General features: G+C 37.8%; 2 protein-coding genes across 2 annotated transcripts; both read left to right on the forward strand.

Moving 5' to 3' along the window:
- The first annotated feature begins 54 nt into the window (after positions 1-54).
- LOC121794646 (AAA-ATPase At2g46620-like) lies at positions 55-3,070 on the forward strand. The gene has a single exon (XM_042192912.1). The coding sequence runs from the start codon at positions 1,372-1,374 to the stop codon at positions 2,824-2,826; it is 1,455 nt and encodes a 484-aa protein (XP_042048846.1). The 5' UTR covers positions 55-1,371; the 3' UTR covers positions 2,827-3,070.
- A 6,118-nt stretch (positions 3,071-9,188) lies between these two features.
- On the forward strand, positions 9,189-13,480 carry LOC121797139 (vacuolar protein sorting-associated protein 26B-like). Its single transcript, XM_042195875.1, has 12 exons — positions 9,189-9,371; positions 9,574-9,622; positions 9,699-9,773; positions 10,159-10,233; positions 10,333-10,405; positions 10,639-10,683; positions 10,934-11,045; positions 11,497-11,563; positions 11,998-12,042; positions 12,253-12,308; positions 12,608-12,783; positions 13,037-13,480. Exons 2-12 carry the CDS (start codon positions 9,620-9,622, stop codon positions 13,213-13,215), a joined length of 906 nt encoding a protein of 301 aa, XP_042051809.1. The 5' UTR covers positions 9,189-9,371; positions 9,574-9,619; the 3' UTR covers positions 13,216-13,480.
- Positions 13,481-17,174: the final 3,694 nt, after the last annotated feature.

Genomic DNA, 17,174 nt, shown 5'->3' on the forward strand with positions numbered 1-17,174 from the left:
CTAAACTCCGTCGTCCCTTATTAGTGTTTAAAAAAAAACAATAGTACTAAAAACTAAGCAGAATTATTATTGATATTGGTTGAGGTTGAAGGAGGGAGAAAAATAAGCACTATAGTATTCGAATCTGTAGCCGCTCCTACGGTTTATTTGTTTATGGCATAAAAGATAAATACAATGAGTAGATGTCTTGCATTGAAATCATATTGTTTGAATTAAACTAAACCATAAAGGCTTCTGAGACCAAAAAACAAAAGAAAAAAAAAGAGAGATAAAGAAATTGGTCCATAAACAAGTTGATACAACCCAAGCCGTCAGGCTCGTCGTCCTAGAAAAGAAAAATAAACTATTGTTGCTTATTAAAATCTCAAGGCCTAATTAATCAATTTATTGAAGAAAATATACATCTTTTATGGGTCATAAATAAATGCACTAATAATTAGGTATACATGCTTGACTAATCTAGCGGAACCCGCGTGAATAGAATGCTGACTAATGATGCAAACAAAAAACCGAGAATATTTTTTCTGATTGAGAAATTGCTGGGAACATAATTAAATAGATTCCAAATCTTGTGTCACTGTAAAAACAATATTTGATTTTAATCGTACTTACATTCCTTTATTGTGTTAATTAATAACATATTATAGCAGTATATACTTACTATGACAAGACCCATATTAGTACAAATAAACACATGTTTTTTCCTTTTTTCGTAACATTTGTTTGCGTCGCAAGTCGCGACTAATCCTAATCCGTGCATAATACACATGACCGACACCAACTTTTTATATCTTGGAGTAAACTATGAGGAAATCATATTTTTTATGTAATTAGAATATGAAATACCAAAACTTTAAAAAAGGACATACTGAATCTTAGTTCTATTTCGTGGAATATTAAAGGAAAAAGGGTTGGGTTAGTTTGAAAAATCTAATTAAATCAGTATTAATGTATTCTATTTCAAGCACACAATAAATCCAGTCAGACTAACACAGCTATATGTGCGTCAGATAATTCACACACACACACGCACAGAGCTATAGTTATTTCACCTAAATTAATTTGACTTATTAAACACGAGGCGTGTCCATACTATAAATATTGAATTCTCAAATATTTTCATACCCAAAGCCAAAATCAACAAACGCACATAAATAGACTTATTCAACATTCTTCTTTCAAACTCTACGACTAATTTAGTTTTTTTCCCCCTAAACCTGCAAAATATATTAATATTCCCACATCTTCATCAAATCATTCATCCACCTATAATGTTGATTCCTACCTCCTCCGATTCTCTCGTATTTCCAACTCTTATCTCTTAAATCATTTTTTTTGTTCAGCTACTCTCATATCCTTTTCGTTTACGCCATGTTTAGTTTCGTGAATTTTGGTATACTTATTTTGTCTATCGTTTTTCTGGGAGTGGTTTCGAAGTTCTTGTCTAGAACAAGTTTAATCCACTCGTTGAAGAAAGTATGGCGTTGGCTGCAGGAGAAGTGCTATGTCTACCAGTTCTACAAGGTGCCGAAATTCAACGAAAACATGCAGGAGAATCAATTGTACCGAAAGGTTAGCACGTACCTGAATTCTCTGCCGTCCGTCGAAGATTCAGATTTCGCGAACCTTTTCGCCGGCACCAAGCCGACTGAAATCAATCTGGTTCTCGACGAGAATCAGATCGTGACGGATCAATTCCTCGGCGCCAGAGTGTTTTGGAGGAGCGAAAACGGTGAGAGAGAGGGCGAGAAGTCGCTGGTGCTGAAGATCAGGAAGAACGATAAGCGGAGGGTTCTGGTGCAGTATTTGCAGCATATTCATCAGACGTTTGATGAGATTGAGCAGAAGCTGAAGGAGGTGAGGCTGTTCGTCAACGTAGACGACGGGACGGAGAGGAACGGGCGGTGGAGGTCGACCTCGTTCACGCATCCGGCGACGATGGAAACGATGGTGATGGACGCGGATCTGAAATCGAAAATCAAATCGGATTTAGAGAATTTTTTGAAGTCCAGGCAGTATTACCACCGATTAGGCCGCGTCTGGAAGCGGAGCTACCTGCTGTACGGTGCGGCGGGGACGGGAAAATCGACATTCATCGCCGCGATGGCGAAGTTCCTCAGCTACGACGTGTACGAGATCAACCTCCACAAGGTGCGAAACGACGCCGATTTGAAGTACCTCCTCCTCCAAACGACGAAGAAGTCGCTGCTGGTGATCGAGGATCTCGACCGCCATCTGGAGGATAAATCGACGGCGCTGAGCCTCTCTGGAGTCCTCAACTTCATGGATGGAATATTCTCGAGCTGCGGCGAGGAGAGAGTGATGGTGTTCACGATGAACAGCAAGGAAAACGTTTGCGCGTCGATCCTACGCCCCGGGAGAATCGACGTCCACATCAACTTCCCCTTGTGCGATTTCAGCGCATTTAAGAATTTGGCAAACAGTCATCTCGGATTGAAGGAGCACAAATTATTCCCGCAGGTGGAGGAGATATTCCAAACCGGAGCGACGCTGAGCCAGGCGGAGATCGGGGAGATCATGATCTCGAACCGGGGCTCGCCTAGCAGGGCGTTGAAAACGGTTATCACGGCGCTGCAGGGGAATCTGGCGTCTCGGGTCGGAAAGAGATTGAGCGGGTCCGGGTCGGGTCGGACACAGGAGGAACCGGAGGAAGCAGTGAAGGAGGGGCAAAATGGTATTCTTCACCCAATGAAGGATATTAAGAATTTTTATGGGCTTTTGAGGAACAGGAGCAGTAGAAAGGCGTCCATGGATAAATTTGAGATCGATCTCAATGATCGAGAAAATTCGGCACATGGTGCTTGAGTCCGATTTGTTTTGTTTGGGGTTCTGAATTTTGAAACCCATTTAATTTCTCTTTGTTATTTGTATAGGTATGTCAATCAGTTAATTGTTCTTTTATTTATGATTTTTGTCAGGTAACATAGGTTTTTATATTTTAAGATACAAAATTAGCACACTCGAACGCAGCTTGTAGATGGATAATCTGTAAGGAGAGGAAGAGAGTCTATGAGCTTCTTTTAATTGATTTCATGAATATTTTCTTTTATCTACATGTTCTTTGATGATTTAGCCAATTGCTTTATTGTTGCATTCTTTCTATCTCCAATTGCTTTAATTGTTGCATTCTTTGATTCTTTCTATGACATACTCGTATGTAATTCCACCGTGTGATTCAGCTGCGTGTTTTTTATTCATGTGGATGGCACCTTTTGAGCAATAACGATGAAAATAGAGAAATAAATACATACTATTTTTAGTGTTAGGATATGTCACATTTCTTAAAATAAAATAATCACTCTTTTTACTCCCTCCATCCCATAAAAATATGGGTATTCGGTATGACACATGAATTAGGACAAAATTGGTAATTAAGAGAGATGAGGAGAATGATATGGTAAATTAAGAAAGAAGAGGAGAATGACAGTTAAAGTAGTGTTAGTGGATAGTGAGACCTACATTATTAAATTGATATAACTTTCTAAAAATAAAATGCACATATTTTTGTGGGACGAGTGAAAATGAAAAATGCACATTTTTATGGGACGGAGGGAGTATTTTTTTACGTAATTCAAAGACAAAATAATCACTCTTTCTAGTTTATATTCTCTTCACATAATAAAATATAGTCAAATAAGAAATACTCATAGGGGTATTCGGTTTGCAAGATTGTATCCGAGATTAAATTTGTAATGTGTTTGGTCTTATCGATGGTAATCGAGAGGATTGGAAGAACTACGCATATTGGAGCGTTTTGGAGAAAAGAACTTGTATTGGATTTCTGTTTTTGTGTGTCTCTTCATACATTCGTTCTTCCCCCTTATATAGGGAGGAATACAAGTATTTTAGGGAAAGAATAAATCTATTCTAATACAAGTATTCCATATCAATTGTGTATCAATTACTCTTTAATGACTCCCCAATTACTCCCTAATTTGCCTCCTCTGTTTTAGGTAGGTTTGACACTCCCCCTCAAGTTGAGCAATGATATCTTCGATGCTTAACTTGCTCAATATTTCCTTGAAGATCTTGGGATGAACTGCCTTGGTTAGTATGTCCGCCAGTTGTTCCTCTGATCGGACAAAAGGGAATTCGATAGTGCCTCATTCCAATTTTTCTTTTATGAAGTGTCGGTCAACTTCCACATGTTTGGTTCTGTCGTGTTGTACTGGATTTTCTGAGATGCTGATTGCAGCTTTGTTGTCACAGAATAACTGACTCTTTCGAGTAGGTGGGAATCCAATTTCTGTGAGTAATCTCCTAAGCCATAGGATTTCCATGAGTCCACTTTTCATACCTCGGAACTCGGCTTCGGCACTTGACAGAGCTACGACCTTTTGTTTCTTGCTTCTCCAAGTAACCAAGTTTCCCCCAATGAATGTGAAGTAACCTCCTGTTGATTTCCTATCCACTGGATTGCTTGCCCAATCAGCATCTGTGTACCCATCAACCTCCAAGTCATCTCTTTTTGCTAGGAAGATTCCATAGCCTACAGTGTCTTTCAAGTAACGCACAATCCTCAAAGCGGCTTCCATGTCATTGGCTTGAGGTTGGTGCATGAATTGGCTCACGACGCCCACGGCGTACGCAATGTCGGGTCTCGTATGTGAGAGGTATATGAGTTTTCCGACAAGGCGTTGATACCTTTCTTTGTCTGCTAGTTCTGCCCCTTCATATCTATTTTGAGGCCATGATTCGGGACCATTGGAGTGTCTACGGGCTTGCAGTCAAGAAGGCTTGTTTCTGCTAACAGGTCTAAGACGTATTTCTTCTGTCTCAAGAATATTCCGTGTCGAGATCTCAGTACTTCGATTCCCAAAAAATATTTCAGTGCGCCAAGGTCTTTCATCTCAAATTCTCTGAACAGATTTTCTTTCAACCTTTGTATTTCTTCTACGTCATCTCCGGTGATAATCATATCATCAACATAGATGATTAGACAAGTTATCTTGTTGTCCCTCCTTTTTGTGAAGAGGGTGTGATCAGAATGGCTTTGTTGGAATCCATGTTTGATCATAGCCTGGCAGAATCTTCCGAACCAGATTCGTGGGGATTGCTTTAAGCCATACAGTGTTTTCCGTAGTCGACACACTTCTCCTCCTCCAAATTCTTCAGAGAAGCCTGGTGGGATCTCCATGTATACTTCCGTATTCTGTGCGAGTTCTCCATGAAGAAAGGCATTGGTCACGTCGAACTGGTGTAGTGCCCAATCTTTACATGCTGCCCACAGATAGGAGTGTTCGTACTGTTTCCATTTTTGCAACTGGGGAGAATGTTTCTTCATAATCTACTCCATACACTTGGGTGTATCCTTTTGCCACTAATCTGGCCTTGTACCTCTCGATTGAACCATCTGCTCTTCGTTTTATGGTGAATATCCATCGACATTCGACTGGTTTCTTCCCTTTTGGTAGCGTACATTTCTCCCATGTGCCATTTTTGACTAAAGCATCTATTTCCTTTTTCATAGCTTCTCTCCAGTGTTGGTGTTTGCTTGACTCCTCAAAAGACTGTGGAATATCTTCTTCTTCATATAGAGCAGTCTCGAAGGCCCGGGCCATTTCTGATAGGTGACTTTGCGCAATATTAGATACTGCGTATTTCGCCTTTCTCCCTTTCCAGTCAGGTGAGTACCGCCGGGGAGGCACTCCTCTTGTTCTCCTTGGGGGCAACTCGTATAGATCCATTTCACTTCTTCCACTGGTTCCGCTTTCCTCATTATTTCCCCTATTAAGGTTAGTATCGTCCACAGGTATGTTATCAGAATCTGAACTGGTTACCTCAGGAATCGAAGGCGTGGTTGACGGTTGATTCGTGTCACCTTGCTCGTCGTTATGTATTACCGGATGTGACGGCCCGGCGGTGTTACTAGCTTCCTCAGGTGGACCAACGTCTGTGACAGGGCTTGGCTGGGTCTCTCCCCCTGTCTGATGTCCCCCCATATGTGGGTCTCCCCCTAACTGGTTGTTTCCCATGTCTGGTAGCCAATCTAGGAGGATTTGGGGTGGGTTCCGTAATATATGGGAAATTTGGGGTGCTATTTTGGGGGGGGGGGGTTTTCGGATGGGGTGATATTCGGGAATTGTGGGAGTTTTGGGGCAATTTTGCAAATCGGGAAAGCTTGATAGATATATGCTCGGGTTTAGAAACCCTAGCCGCCTCCAGATGGTTCTCTCTTGTGGGAACCCTAGCTTTTCCGACGCCCCCTTTTTCGCTGTCACCGCCGGTTTGGCCATTATTTTGTGATTGGTTACTTTCCGACCAAGTCCTCGCTACGGCGACTGATGCGATTGGTGGATTCGCATCTGTTTTGTTGTCGCCGCCGCCTGTGCTGCCTGGGTTAACTCCACCGCCGCCGCCGCTGCCTCCGCTGCCGCCCGCTGAGTTTTCGGTGAAGGTGGCGCGTTCGAGAGCAACCGCTACCGACGCCCTTCCACCTCCTCTGCCTCCGCCGTTTCGGCCTGAATTTCGGGCCTGCCTTGCTCGTTTCATTTCTTCCCACCACTCCGAGAATCCGTGGATGTGGAAACAGGTATCTCTGGTGTGTTTCCTTCCTCCACAATGGCTGCAAGTCAGCTTGCTTTTGTCTTCTTCCTTTTGTTGGTTGGGATGCCTCGGTGGTTGGGTGTATTGCGGCGTGGGTGTTCGGTTTCGGTCGTGGATTGCATGACCGATTCCGATACCGGTGTCCGGGGTGAGGAGTTTCTCATTTACAGATTCCCGTCTTACTAGGCCATAAGCCTTTCTTGCTGACGGAATTGGATCCATATTGAGGATATCCCTCTTGATTTTGCTGTATTTGTTGCCATCCAGAGCCCAGATGAACTGGTACAACCGGTGCCTCTGTATATACTGGTTGTATTTTTCGATACTTGCTGGAGAGTCCATCGGATTCGGGTCTCTGGTGTCGATGGATATCCAGAGATCCTGAAGCTTTTGCCATAGATTTTCTAGGGTCAAATCCCCTTGTTTGATGCTGTATGCTTGTCTGTGCAGGTTGGATATCTGGAATTGATCGGCGCCGCTCCCATACGTTGTGGCGAGACTATCCCACAAGTCGAATGTCGTTTCGTATTAGGAGACCTCGTTTATGAGGCTGGCGTCGATGTTGCTTATAATCCAGTTGAAGCAACAATCGTCCCGCTGTTGCCACCGACTATAGTTCGGATTTGTTGAGGGTGGGGGGTCTGTAACTCCGTCTATGTGAGAGGACAGACCCTTCCCCCGAATTCCTCTTCTCATCAATTTCACCCACATGGGGTAGTTATCTCCATTGAGCTTTTCTGCCAGACGGATTTCGCCTAGGGATTCAATGGATGAAGGCTGTGGATTTTGTGTTTTCTGAGAAAGGCTTAGTCTCATGAATTCAGCAAATTGTTCGGCTGAAAGGGTTATTGGTTGGTTGGATTTTGGTGGATTATCAGATTCGGAATCTGACATCGTTTTTGGTTGTGTTTTGCAGGCTTCAACGGGTCGGGAAAGGTATTTGAGACGGTGATGAAAATTTTCTGAGTCTCAATCCCACGTAAACCTGCTCTGATACCATCTTATCGATGGTAATCGAGAGGATTGGAAGAACTACGCATATTGGAGCGTTTTGGAGAAAAGAACTTGTATTGGATTTCTGTTTTTGTGTGTCTCTTCATACATTCGTTCTTCCCCCTTATATAGGGAGGAATACAAGTATTTTAGGGAAAGAATAAATCTATTCTAATACAAGTATTCCATATCAATTGTGTATCAATTACTCTTTAATGACTCCTCAATTACTCCCTAATTTGCCTCCTCTGTTTTAGGTAGGTTTGACATTTGGTTCATGAGATTCAATCTCACAACTCAATCCTAGATGTATAATCATGAGATAATTATTCTTAGCTAATCCCCTATGACTAAAACAATCTCATAACTCAATCCTAGATTATATCTTGATATTATTTTATTTTGGCAACAGAACACCACCCTAGTATTTTACTTAGAATGGAACATGATATTATAAATATATTGTGCGATTATTGAATAGTTCGAATAGAATTTCTAAGTTATCAAGCTTCATATTTTGAATACCAAAAATACCTTTTTATTTCTTATACTGAAAAAGAATCATGAACGTGAAACAGATTAGCAGTTGATGACCAGTGAAATTGCATTAGTTTTACTGCACACGAATGCCCTAACAAAGAAAATTGATAGCTTAGGCAAATAAGTATCACAGAGTAATATGATATGTAAACTTACGTGTACAAAATACTTTCACCCTAATTGATCAATTGGCAATTGGTAATGTGATCTTTGTGGAGAACTAGTTTTGATAATATTTTACCAAAAAGGGGATGAAAGATATTGAAAAGAAAATAGAAAGGAGAATGAGGGGGACAAGAGAGCAAGTTGATCAAGATAATGTGTGCCGTCTTAAGATGGAAAAAGGATATTTTAAATTAAATGGGTCATCTGAGAACTCTTTTTAAAGCTTACATTCAATTCCTGTATCCCGGTATTGAAAAGTTGGTTGGTTGGTAATATTTAATCGAAAATATTGAAATTATTAGTCCTAACTAAACACTCCAATTATGATTTACTAGTACTCTCTTTTTATTAGTTGGTTTGCTTGATATTTTATCACAAACCTACCAACTTTGTAATACGAAACGATTCTCAACAATATACTTACTCATTTATCATAGCAATTTCTTTAAGACCCACGAAAATGCTACAATAAATATGTGATTTAAGTGCGAATCATTTTGGAACTATCTTAAAATAAAATTTCAGAACTTATCAATTGAAAAAATAAAATGTATCAGTTTGTTCCAACTGATATATTTTATAATGCCAACTGATATGTTTTGTACTACCAAATAAGTGTTTAATTAATACTAGTGTTTATGTTAGTATTATATAAGTCACTGTTAAAATTAGTGTAGAAGCTATCAAACTTAATATTATGAACTAAAATACAGTAAAATAGTTATACTCTAAAAAATGGACTTTTAATCTTGAAAGAACAGAAGAGTAATTCATTATTAACATTATTTAATTAAAAAATGGACTTTTAATCTTGAAAGAACAGAAGAGTAATTCATTATTAACATTATTTAATTAAAATATTATTGTTAAAATTAGAATTAGAATTAGAATTAGAATTAGAATTAGAATTAAAATTGTAATGAAAAAATGCTCTGAAAAAAATTGTTCATCTTTCAACTAGGAGAAGTTCGTGAATAAATTTTGGTTTCCTTGGGATTGGGATTCCATACCTCCCGCCTCAATAGTCACTCGGCCTTGCACCGTCATCGCATTACTATCTATCATTGTCTCCGATCTTCCATTAACACATCTTATGAATATCCTAGGTATGTATCTGATTCAATTTTTTTCCTGTATTAGAATCCTAAACTGTAAAACTAGATCGTTTTGGGGCTTTGTGTGGAAATTTAAGTTCCTATGACATCAATAAGAAAAATTATCACATTGTAAACTTTTAGAGATCTGCTATTGGTTTTTGGATTAGATCTTTTCCAGAATGCGATTATAAATGGTGTTTGGACCGTGCAGATGCTTCAGTTAAGGGTTTGAATTGAAACAGAGTCGAATTTCCGCAATGGTAACGATAATAATAATTGTTTGCTTCTTTGTTCTGAGTTTCTAGTAGTTATGTAAATTCCTGCTTCTGCTTTCAGAATTATATAATTGGAGCTTTTAAGCCGGCATGCAGCATTACCATTTCATTAGCTGATGGGAAATCTCGAAAGCAGGTTTTGTTTTGTTTTTATTTCTGTACACTTGTTGTATCTATTTACGGCCGTGCATTTGCATAAGTCTTCAAGGAACATTAAGACCAGGACATGTTTTGCTCTTGCTTGTACCTATAGTTAGTTTCTCAATAGACTGGGCTCATCTGTGATTAGATTACTTAAAACGATATGAATTCGTGTCATATTTTTGCATCAAATGATGCTTTGCTAAAGCAGTTAGTTGTATGATTTTTATACCTTGTTCAAATTATCTTGTCAATCATAAGTCGTTGGTGGGTTATCGATAGTGTTAGTAAATGCAGGCATCGACTTTCTTGTGGTTAAGTCAGATACTGGAGTCCTCAAGTAATTTTTTTGTCTGTATAATACTATAATGTTAATACAGGTAGCACTGAAGAAGGAGAATGGTAAAACGGTACTAATCCCCGTCTTTCATAATCAAGAAACCATATCTGGGAAGGTATCTGCTTTAGTGTGTGTCACCAATTTTGGTTCATGGTTTGTGGTTGGATTTTGAGTGTTTGATCATAGTGGCGTACATTATGCGCCATGTTTTCAGATCTCCATCGAACCGATTTCAGGGAAGAAGGTGGAACACAATGGTATCAAGATCGAGCTGCTTGGTCAGATTGGTTAGTATATATTTTTATGTCATTGATGTTATTCCAATTGTGCATGTTCAGTTTACATACACAGTGTTTATCTGTTAGAAGCCACCGCTTTATCAAAAGTCGAATTGGTTAGTGAACTTCTTGCCACTCAAAGAGAATTTTGTAATATAGCTGTCGAAAATCCAAAAGAAGTATAGCTCCATACATCCTCAATTTCTGACAACATTGACCCCAATTCTTTTTTGTGTTTGCAGAAATGTATTTTGACAGAGGCAACTTTTATGACTTCACTTCCCTAGGTAAGCACATACAATTTGTCTTGAAAGCATTATAATCTAGTATAGCGCATCATCAACAGCTTAATCCATATTCCGGCATGCCTCATATGCTATATTTGCATCTCTCTAGGTAAATTAGGACACACATATGTATCATGCTTCAAAATTCAGACAGTATTATAGCAGTATTATGCCATGATTTAATAAGCATATAAGTAGGATCATTTAACCTTTTAATTTGTTGTATAATTTTCTTTTATTGTACACGTAGTTCGCGAGCTGGATATTCCTGGAGAAATATATGAGAGGAAAACATTTCCCTTTGAATTTCCTACTGTGGAGATGCCATACGAAACATATAATGGGGCAAATGTGCGGCTTAGGTAAGTTCACAGTTAACAACAAATTTTTCAATGCAACTTGCTCACAGTCTTCACTGCTTTCATGCTTTGATCTCTGTGCTAAAGAAGCATACAATTAGCTATAATTATTTTATAAACTATCCTATTCATTTTGTTGACTTGACTGGTGATCATATAGCTTATCTGCAAAAATAAAGTTCTGAGTGGCACATCATATTTATTTCACTATGTGCAGCCCATTCAGTTTTTAAGTTGTTAATTTTGATTAAGGGATTTTCATCTTATAAAATTAATGAAGATTTTGCATGTCAAAGCTCTCAAATCAATTCTGTTGCAACAGATAAGATTTTCATGAAGATCGTATGATTGTGTTTGAGTTTTCTGCATGGTCTGGCTTTTGCCTTTTGGGCTTCTTATCTTTAAAGTTTCATCAGTTAGCAGCCCAATATTATGACCTCTGTGTATGTTTCAGGTATGTCCTAAAAGTCTCAATAAGTCGGAATTATGGTGGGAGCATAGTGGAATACCAAGACTTCGTGGTAAAAACCATATTCTATGGCCCTACTAAAAACATTTATGTTACATTATGGAATATCTTTCAAATCTTAGGGACATTTATAGTTGTTCATGTTTGAAAGTTTGTCCAGTTAATAATAATCTGGATACAGTAGTACACTAGTATGGCAGTTTCCAGAACTAGGAAGAATTATCCACTATCCATAGAAGTGAGTTTTTATGCAGTTCTCAAAATCTAATTGAAGTGTATATTTTCTTGGCTTAATCCTGAATTATACTCCGAGATTGTCCGTAGAACTCAGAAAGTCAATGCTCAAAGGGGCTGTTATTGCCGGAAGTAGTTTCCCATTTCTTCTGTTGTTCTTGCTGTGATCCCTCTTTGTCATTGAGGTTATGATGTGATCTTTGTTGTTATAAACTAGTCTAACTGATTCCATTACCATTTGACATTGTTCAGGTTCGGAATGATAGTCCTCCTCCGTCTATCAACAACAGCATTAAGGTTTTTTTTTGTTATACAAATTTACATTATTTGGTCTGCTATCTGATGGTTATGCAACTTTTTTAAGAAAAAAATTGGGACAAGTTTGAAATCATTATTACTTCACCATTTTTATGATACTATATGTTCACAGTGAGTATATCTCAGTATTTATTATTCTACTTAAGTAGTTATTGGTAACACAGTTTAAATATTTTCTTTTATATCTAGATGGAAGTTGGGATTGAGGATTGCCTGCATATTGAGTTTGAATACAACAAGAGCAAGTAAGTTCATGCCCTCATTGAATTTAAGTCAGGCTTATTTGTTTCTTTTTGAACAAAGCTATACAAAATAACATTTATGAAGGACACATTACAAATATCTGGGTTATTTGTAGTCAATGCCAAATGCTGCTCTAGTCTCTTGCATGTGGCTTGCCTTAATTATAGCCTGTATGTTGGGGATGGGGTGGCTCAACCAAGATAAAGAACTATCACCAAATAATCCTGGTTTAAATTTGTGTCCTACACGTCTACTACATGTGGAGAATGATAACCTGCTGACTGGAAATTTGATTATATAGGTACCATCTGAAAGATGTCATTGTAGGCAAAATATATTTTCTTCTTGTTAGAATCAAGATTAAAAACATGGATCTTGAGATCAGACGCAGAGAATCAACAGGATCAGGGACGAACACTCATGTTGAGACTGAGACACTTGCGAAGTTTGAACTGATGGATGGTGCTCCAGTCAGAGGTATCTTTGTTACTTTTCTTTATTTTGTCTCATGCCGTGCATTTGGGCAGACAGACGTTCTTGGCTCCTATAGGTTATATGGTGTTCCTTTTGATTGTTTTCTACCCTCTCCCCAACTTTGTTTGTGCTGATCCCTAATCTTGCTTCGAAGAAAAAGTTTCACCAGTCACATTCAGTATGCTACTTAAGATTTCAATAATTAGCTGCCAATAAAATATCCTAGTGTTTGTTTGATGGCCATTTCCTTTGGCAGGTGAATCTATTCCTGTCAGACTGTTCTTAAGCCCATATGAGCTAGCTCCTACATATTTGAATATAAATAACAAATTTAGTGTGAAATACTATCTGAACCTCGTCCTTGTCGATGAAGAGGACCGTCGATATTTTAAGCAACAAGAGATCACAATGTACCGACTTAGCGAAACCTCTTGATTACTGATGAAATTTTGAAGATTGACTGCCTCTTGTTGCTTCGTTGAGTCATGTTATCTGAGGAGGTTCAGGTAGTGATCCCGGCTTCTTGTAAAGGACAAGAATGACTCTACTGTCTTTATTTATTTAGTATTTTTAAAATTTCTTTTAGTTATCAGAGCAAAATACATTTAAGTTATATAGAGGAGGGATTCTGTAGATGGAGTATTGTGCTGATATCTGATTGATGTTTTGAGACAGTGATGATGACTTTAGCTTATTAGAAGGATTAGTGCTACTTTTTTTTATTTATTTATTTTTTGGTTATTTCATATAGTTTTGTAGTGTTTGCTGTGAAAATCTTATAACTCGAGCTCTACTTTTGCATCCAAATTGGTTGAAAAATCCTTGTAAAAAAAGAAGCAACCTTGAAATTCTTTTTTTATTTTTTTTGCCAAAAGTTCAAGTATTAAGAGATATATTATGAATTGGACAGTGACTGTTAAATGTATTTTAAAATTTGTTTATTGGCCCACATTCATCTTTTACCTTTTCATCAATTTCTTTAATCCTGTAGTGGTGTAGAAGTGTACATGACTTTTTCGTCACATATACTTGGTTGGTGTTGAAATTTAATTAGTTGGCGGGATACGATAGGGACTTCGTTGACGTTTCCTACATATTTGTTCGACGTCGGCCGTTTCCCATTTTTTTCTGTTTTACATTTGGCACTAAAGTATTAGTCAGTGCGTTGATAATAAATTTCGAAATATTGTCCTACTACTATTATACATCAATTTTTACTCATCTGGTTTGTATCTGTATAGTTTGCCGCTAGCCGAATGGGGTCTCGCTGAATAACATCCGTTCTCCATTTCTGCCCTTGGACGTAGCCAACACAACGTTGGTGAAATACATAAATTTTGTGTCTCGTTACGTTTTTGTTTGTCTCGATTAAACAATTGCTATATTCTATCACAACAACACCTCTAAACACGAAATAGCACGTTGGGTTTCTAGAACTGAAACTGATGATATAAAACTTGAAGTATCTGATCACTTAATTCATTACATATTAAATTACGAAAGGTATACATATACAATATTGAGGATGACATGAATTTTAATCAAATGTGCGTGTAGATTGTTTGTTTCACCTCAAGCAGAAATAGTGGGTTAAAGTTGGTAGGCATAGACACAATTTTTGTGTAAATAAGGCAATCAGGCAAACTGTGTGGTTCTCGTTGGACTCAGGAAACAGAGTCTACTTTGTGCATGCCATGGTGCAGTATTACCGTATGTATATGAAAATCTTGAGGACCATCTTCTGATTACCACCATGGTTGATGGTTGCATCTACCATTTTATCTTCTTTTTATTATTCAATCTGGACTTTCGTTTGCCACCACTGCTTTATTTCATACTCAAGCCTCAACTGTTTTACTTCTAATCCCAATGATAAGACTCTTTATAAATATGTTTCAATATACTAACAATCATCCTTTCCATATTTTATGGAGTAGTAGTTGAGATATCCGAATTTTGATTGAGATAACCTCATCCATGACACCATGCATGATTCTTTTGTAATCAATAATTGTGATTGGGCATATCTGTATTCTCCCTTTTTATTTACCAGAATCTAACACACATGTGGAGTAAAACGCAGAAACCAAATCAAACACATTTCTATCAACATATAAGATATATCCCAATAAGATTCAACACAGTTCACATTTAAGCTAGGGTTGACTTTCCTTTATCAATTATACAACTTTATGCACATTAAGATTCATGTCTTGGCCATTATTTGACATTCGAAAGGCAAGTTGATTGACACCAAACAACAATGGAATATATACTTGATTTGAGCATTGATATATACGAGTTACATGGGTGGTTCCCGTGATAACTTTTTTAAAATGAGAACATTGAGAACTTAAAATCATATATACTTTAATATTAGTTGACATCAATTACAGTTTCATGATGAAAAATAATTATATTTTTCAAACTGATATAGTTCAGTGTTGTGTTAAGAAAAGTTTTGAAATGAATCATCTCCCGAGTTACAGTATTATAACTAAATTATGTTATGTAGTTATACAATAATTGGAGTTTCCTAATGCTGCCTTTGGTGTCATGAAATCGCACTCTAACGTGTTGTGGCTTCTCGAGTTTTATTATAATTTGTTGTGTCAACTAACTTGATTCCCTTTCTGGAAAGTGTTTAAAACAAACGTGGATTTTAAACTATCTTTGTCTCATTAATTAAAACAAAAAACTGATCTAGCTAGTGCATAAAGACATGGATAAGAATCTTTACATCACCCATTCTCACCATTCAGAATCCATTGCCCCTCCACCTAATTAATCATAATCTTCCTCCTACTTACTATAATTACTACATCGAAATCTCTAATTAATCTCATAAATAACGTTGAAAAAACAAAACTAGCATATATGTGAGATTCGTTGTTGTTGATGGGGATAACATTATTCGTTGGATGTTGCTGTTTTAGAGCTTTAAAAATTCCTTGTTTTAGCTATATATAGTGAGGGTTCATAGCAGCATTGCTCCACTCATTAAGTGGATATGTATGTATGGGGCAGTAAACATGGTGTGATATTGCTTTCGGCTCAGCATGGGCCAGGCCGGGCTGAGCCGAATCAATATCACCCTTGTGTGCTTTCTCCGATGACGGAACAAACGCCAAGCTCCTAAATCATACGATACTCAATTTTGTTACAATTTTGTTTGCATATATGTGTATGTGGAGTTTCTTTCATTTTCATTTTGTTTGCATATATGTATGCGAAATTCATTTATAACAAGTTTATATTCACTTTCGAGCAGCTGTTGCAGTTTTTAAGAATGTAAAGTTGTTCCGAATTTCACTGCACAAAATTGTTTTGGTGGTTGCTTTACTTTCATTAAAGAAAATCACATAAGAAAATTTGCTTGCAATGGCATAAATATTAATCCAGTTTAATTTATCATATCCTTGATTCAAGAAGTTTGAATGATTTGTGCTCATTACTTTCTGCAAAGCATAAAACTAAAAAATCCAACTGCAATACTTTTTGCCATTTTATTCTTACTATCATCATCTTCCATATATATTGTTGTGACATAATAGAGTAATTGTGTAATCAAGATAAACAGAAACGTAAAAAAGATACATATTTACGTGGTTCGCCAATTGGCTACATCCACGGGTAGGAACGAATAACAAATTTTATTCAGAGTGTTTTCAGATTATGGCTACAGATTTCAGATTGGATCTAAGATCACGATCACAGAATTATGTGGTCTACTCCCATATAAATAGGCACACATGAGATCCTATCATAATTAGGAAACATAATCATATCCCAATTAGGAAACAAATTCAAGGCATACTAACAAATCTCCACATTGACTTGAATCCTCCTTCCAAATGCATCATCATAATACCAAACAAACAAACTTCTTCATCCTTGCCTCAAATTTGCCCTCCACGGGCAACTAACAGCTCATGACATCAACATTACGCAAATCCAGCAAAATTTTGTTCAAATTTTCCAGATGATCTCGAAGGGGCATTCCTTCCTGCATGCGTAATCGAAACAAACGTTGCTTCAGGAGCAACTTGTTGGTTAGAGACTTCGTCATGTATAGACTCTCCAACTTCGTCCAAAGGGCGGCAGCAGTCTCCTGATCAGCAACTTCGATGATAACATCGTCAGACAGGCACAACATGATGGTCGAGTGGACCTTTTCGTCTAAGGTTGTCCACTCCTCATCATCCTCCATTGCCTTCTTTGCTTTGAGCGGTGCCCACAAACACTGCTGCTTCAGCAGGGATCGCATCTTGATCTGCCATAAGCCAAAACTATTTCTCCCGGTGAATTTGTCGACCTTCACGTTCAGAGCAGACATCTTGATCGATTAACACAGAAACCCTAACAGATGCGGAATTCAAAATCCTAGTCCGAAA

Source organism: Salvia splendens, chromosome 3 (assembly GCF_004379255.2).
Source record: "Salvia splendens isolate huo1 chromosome 3, SspV2, whole genome shotgun sequence".
In the NCBI taxonomy this organism is placed as follows: Eukaryota; Viridiplantae; Streptophyta; class Magnoliopsida; order Lamiales; family Lamiaceae; genus Salvia; species Salvia splendens.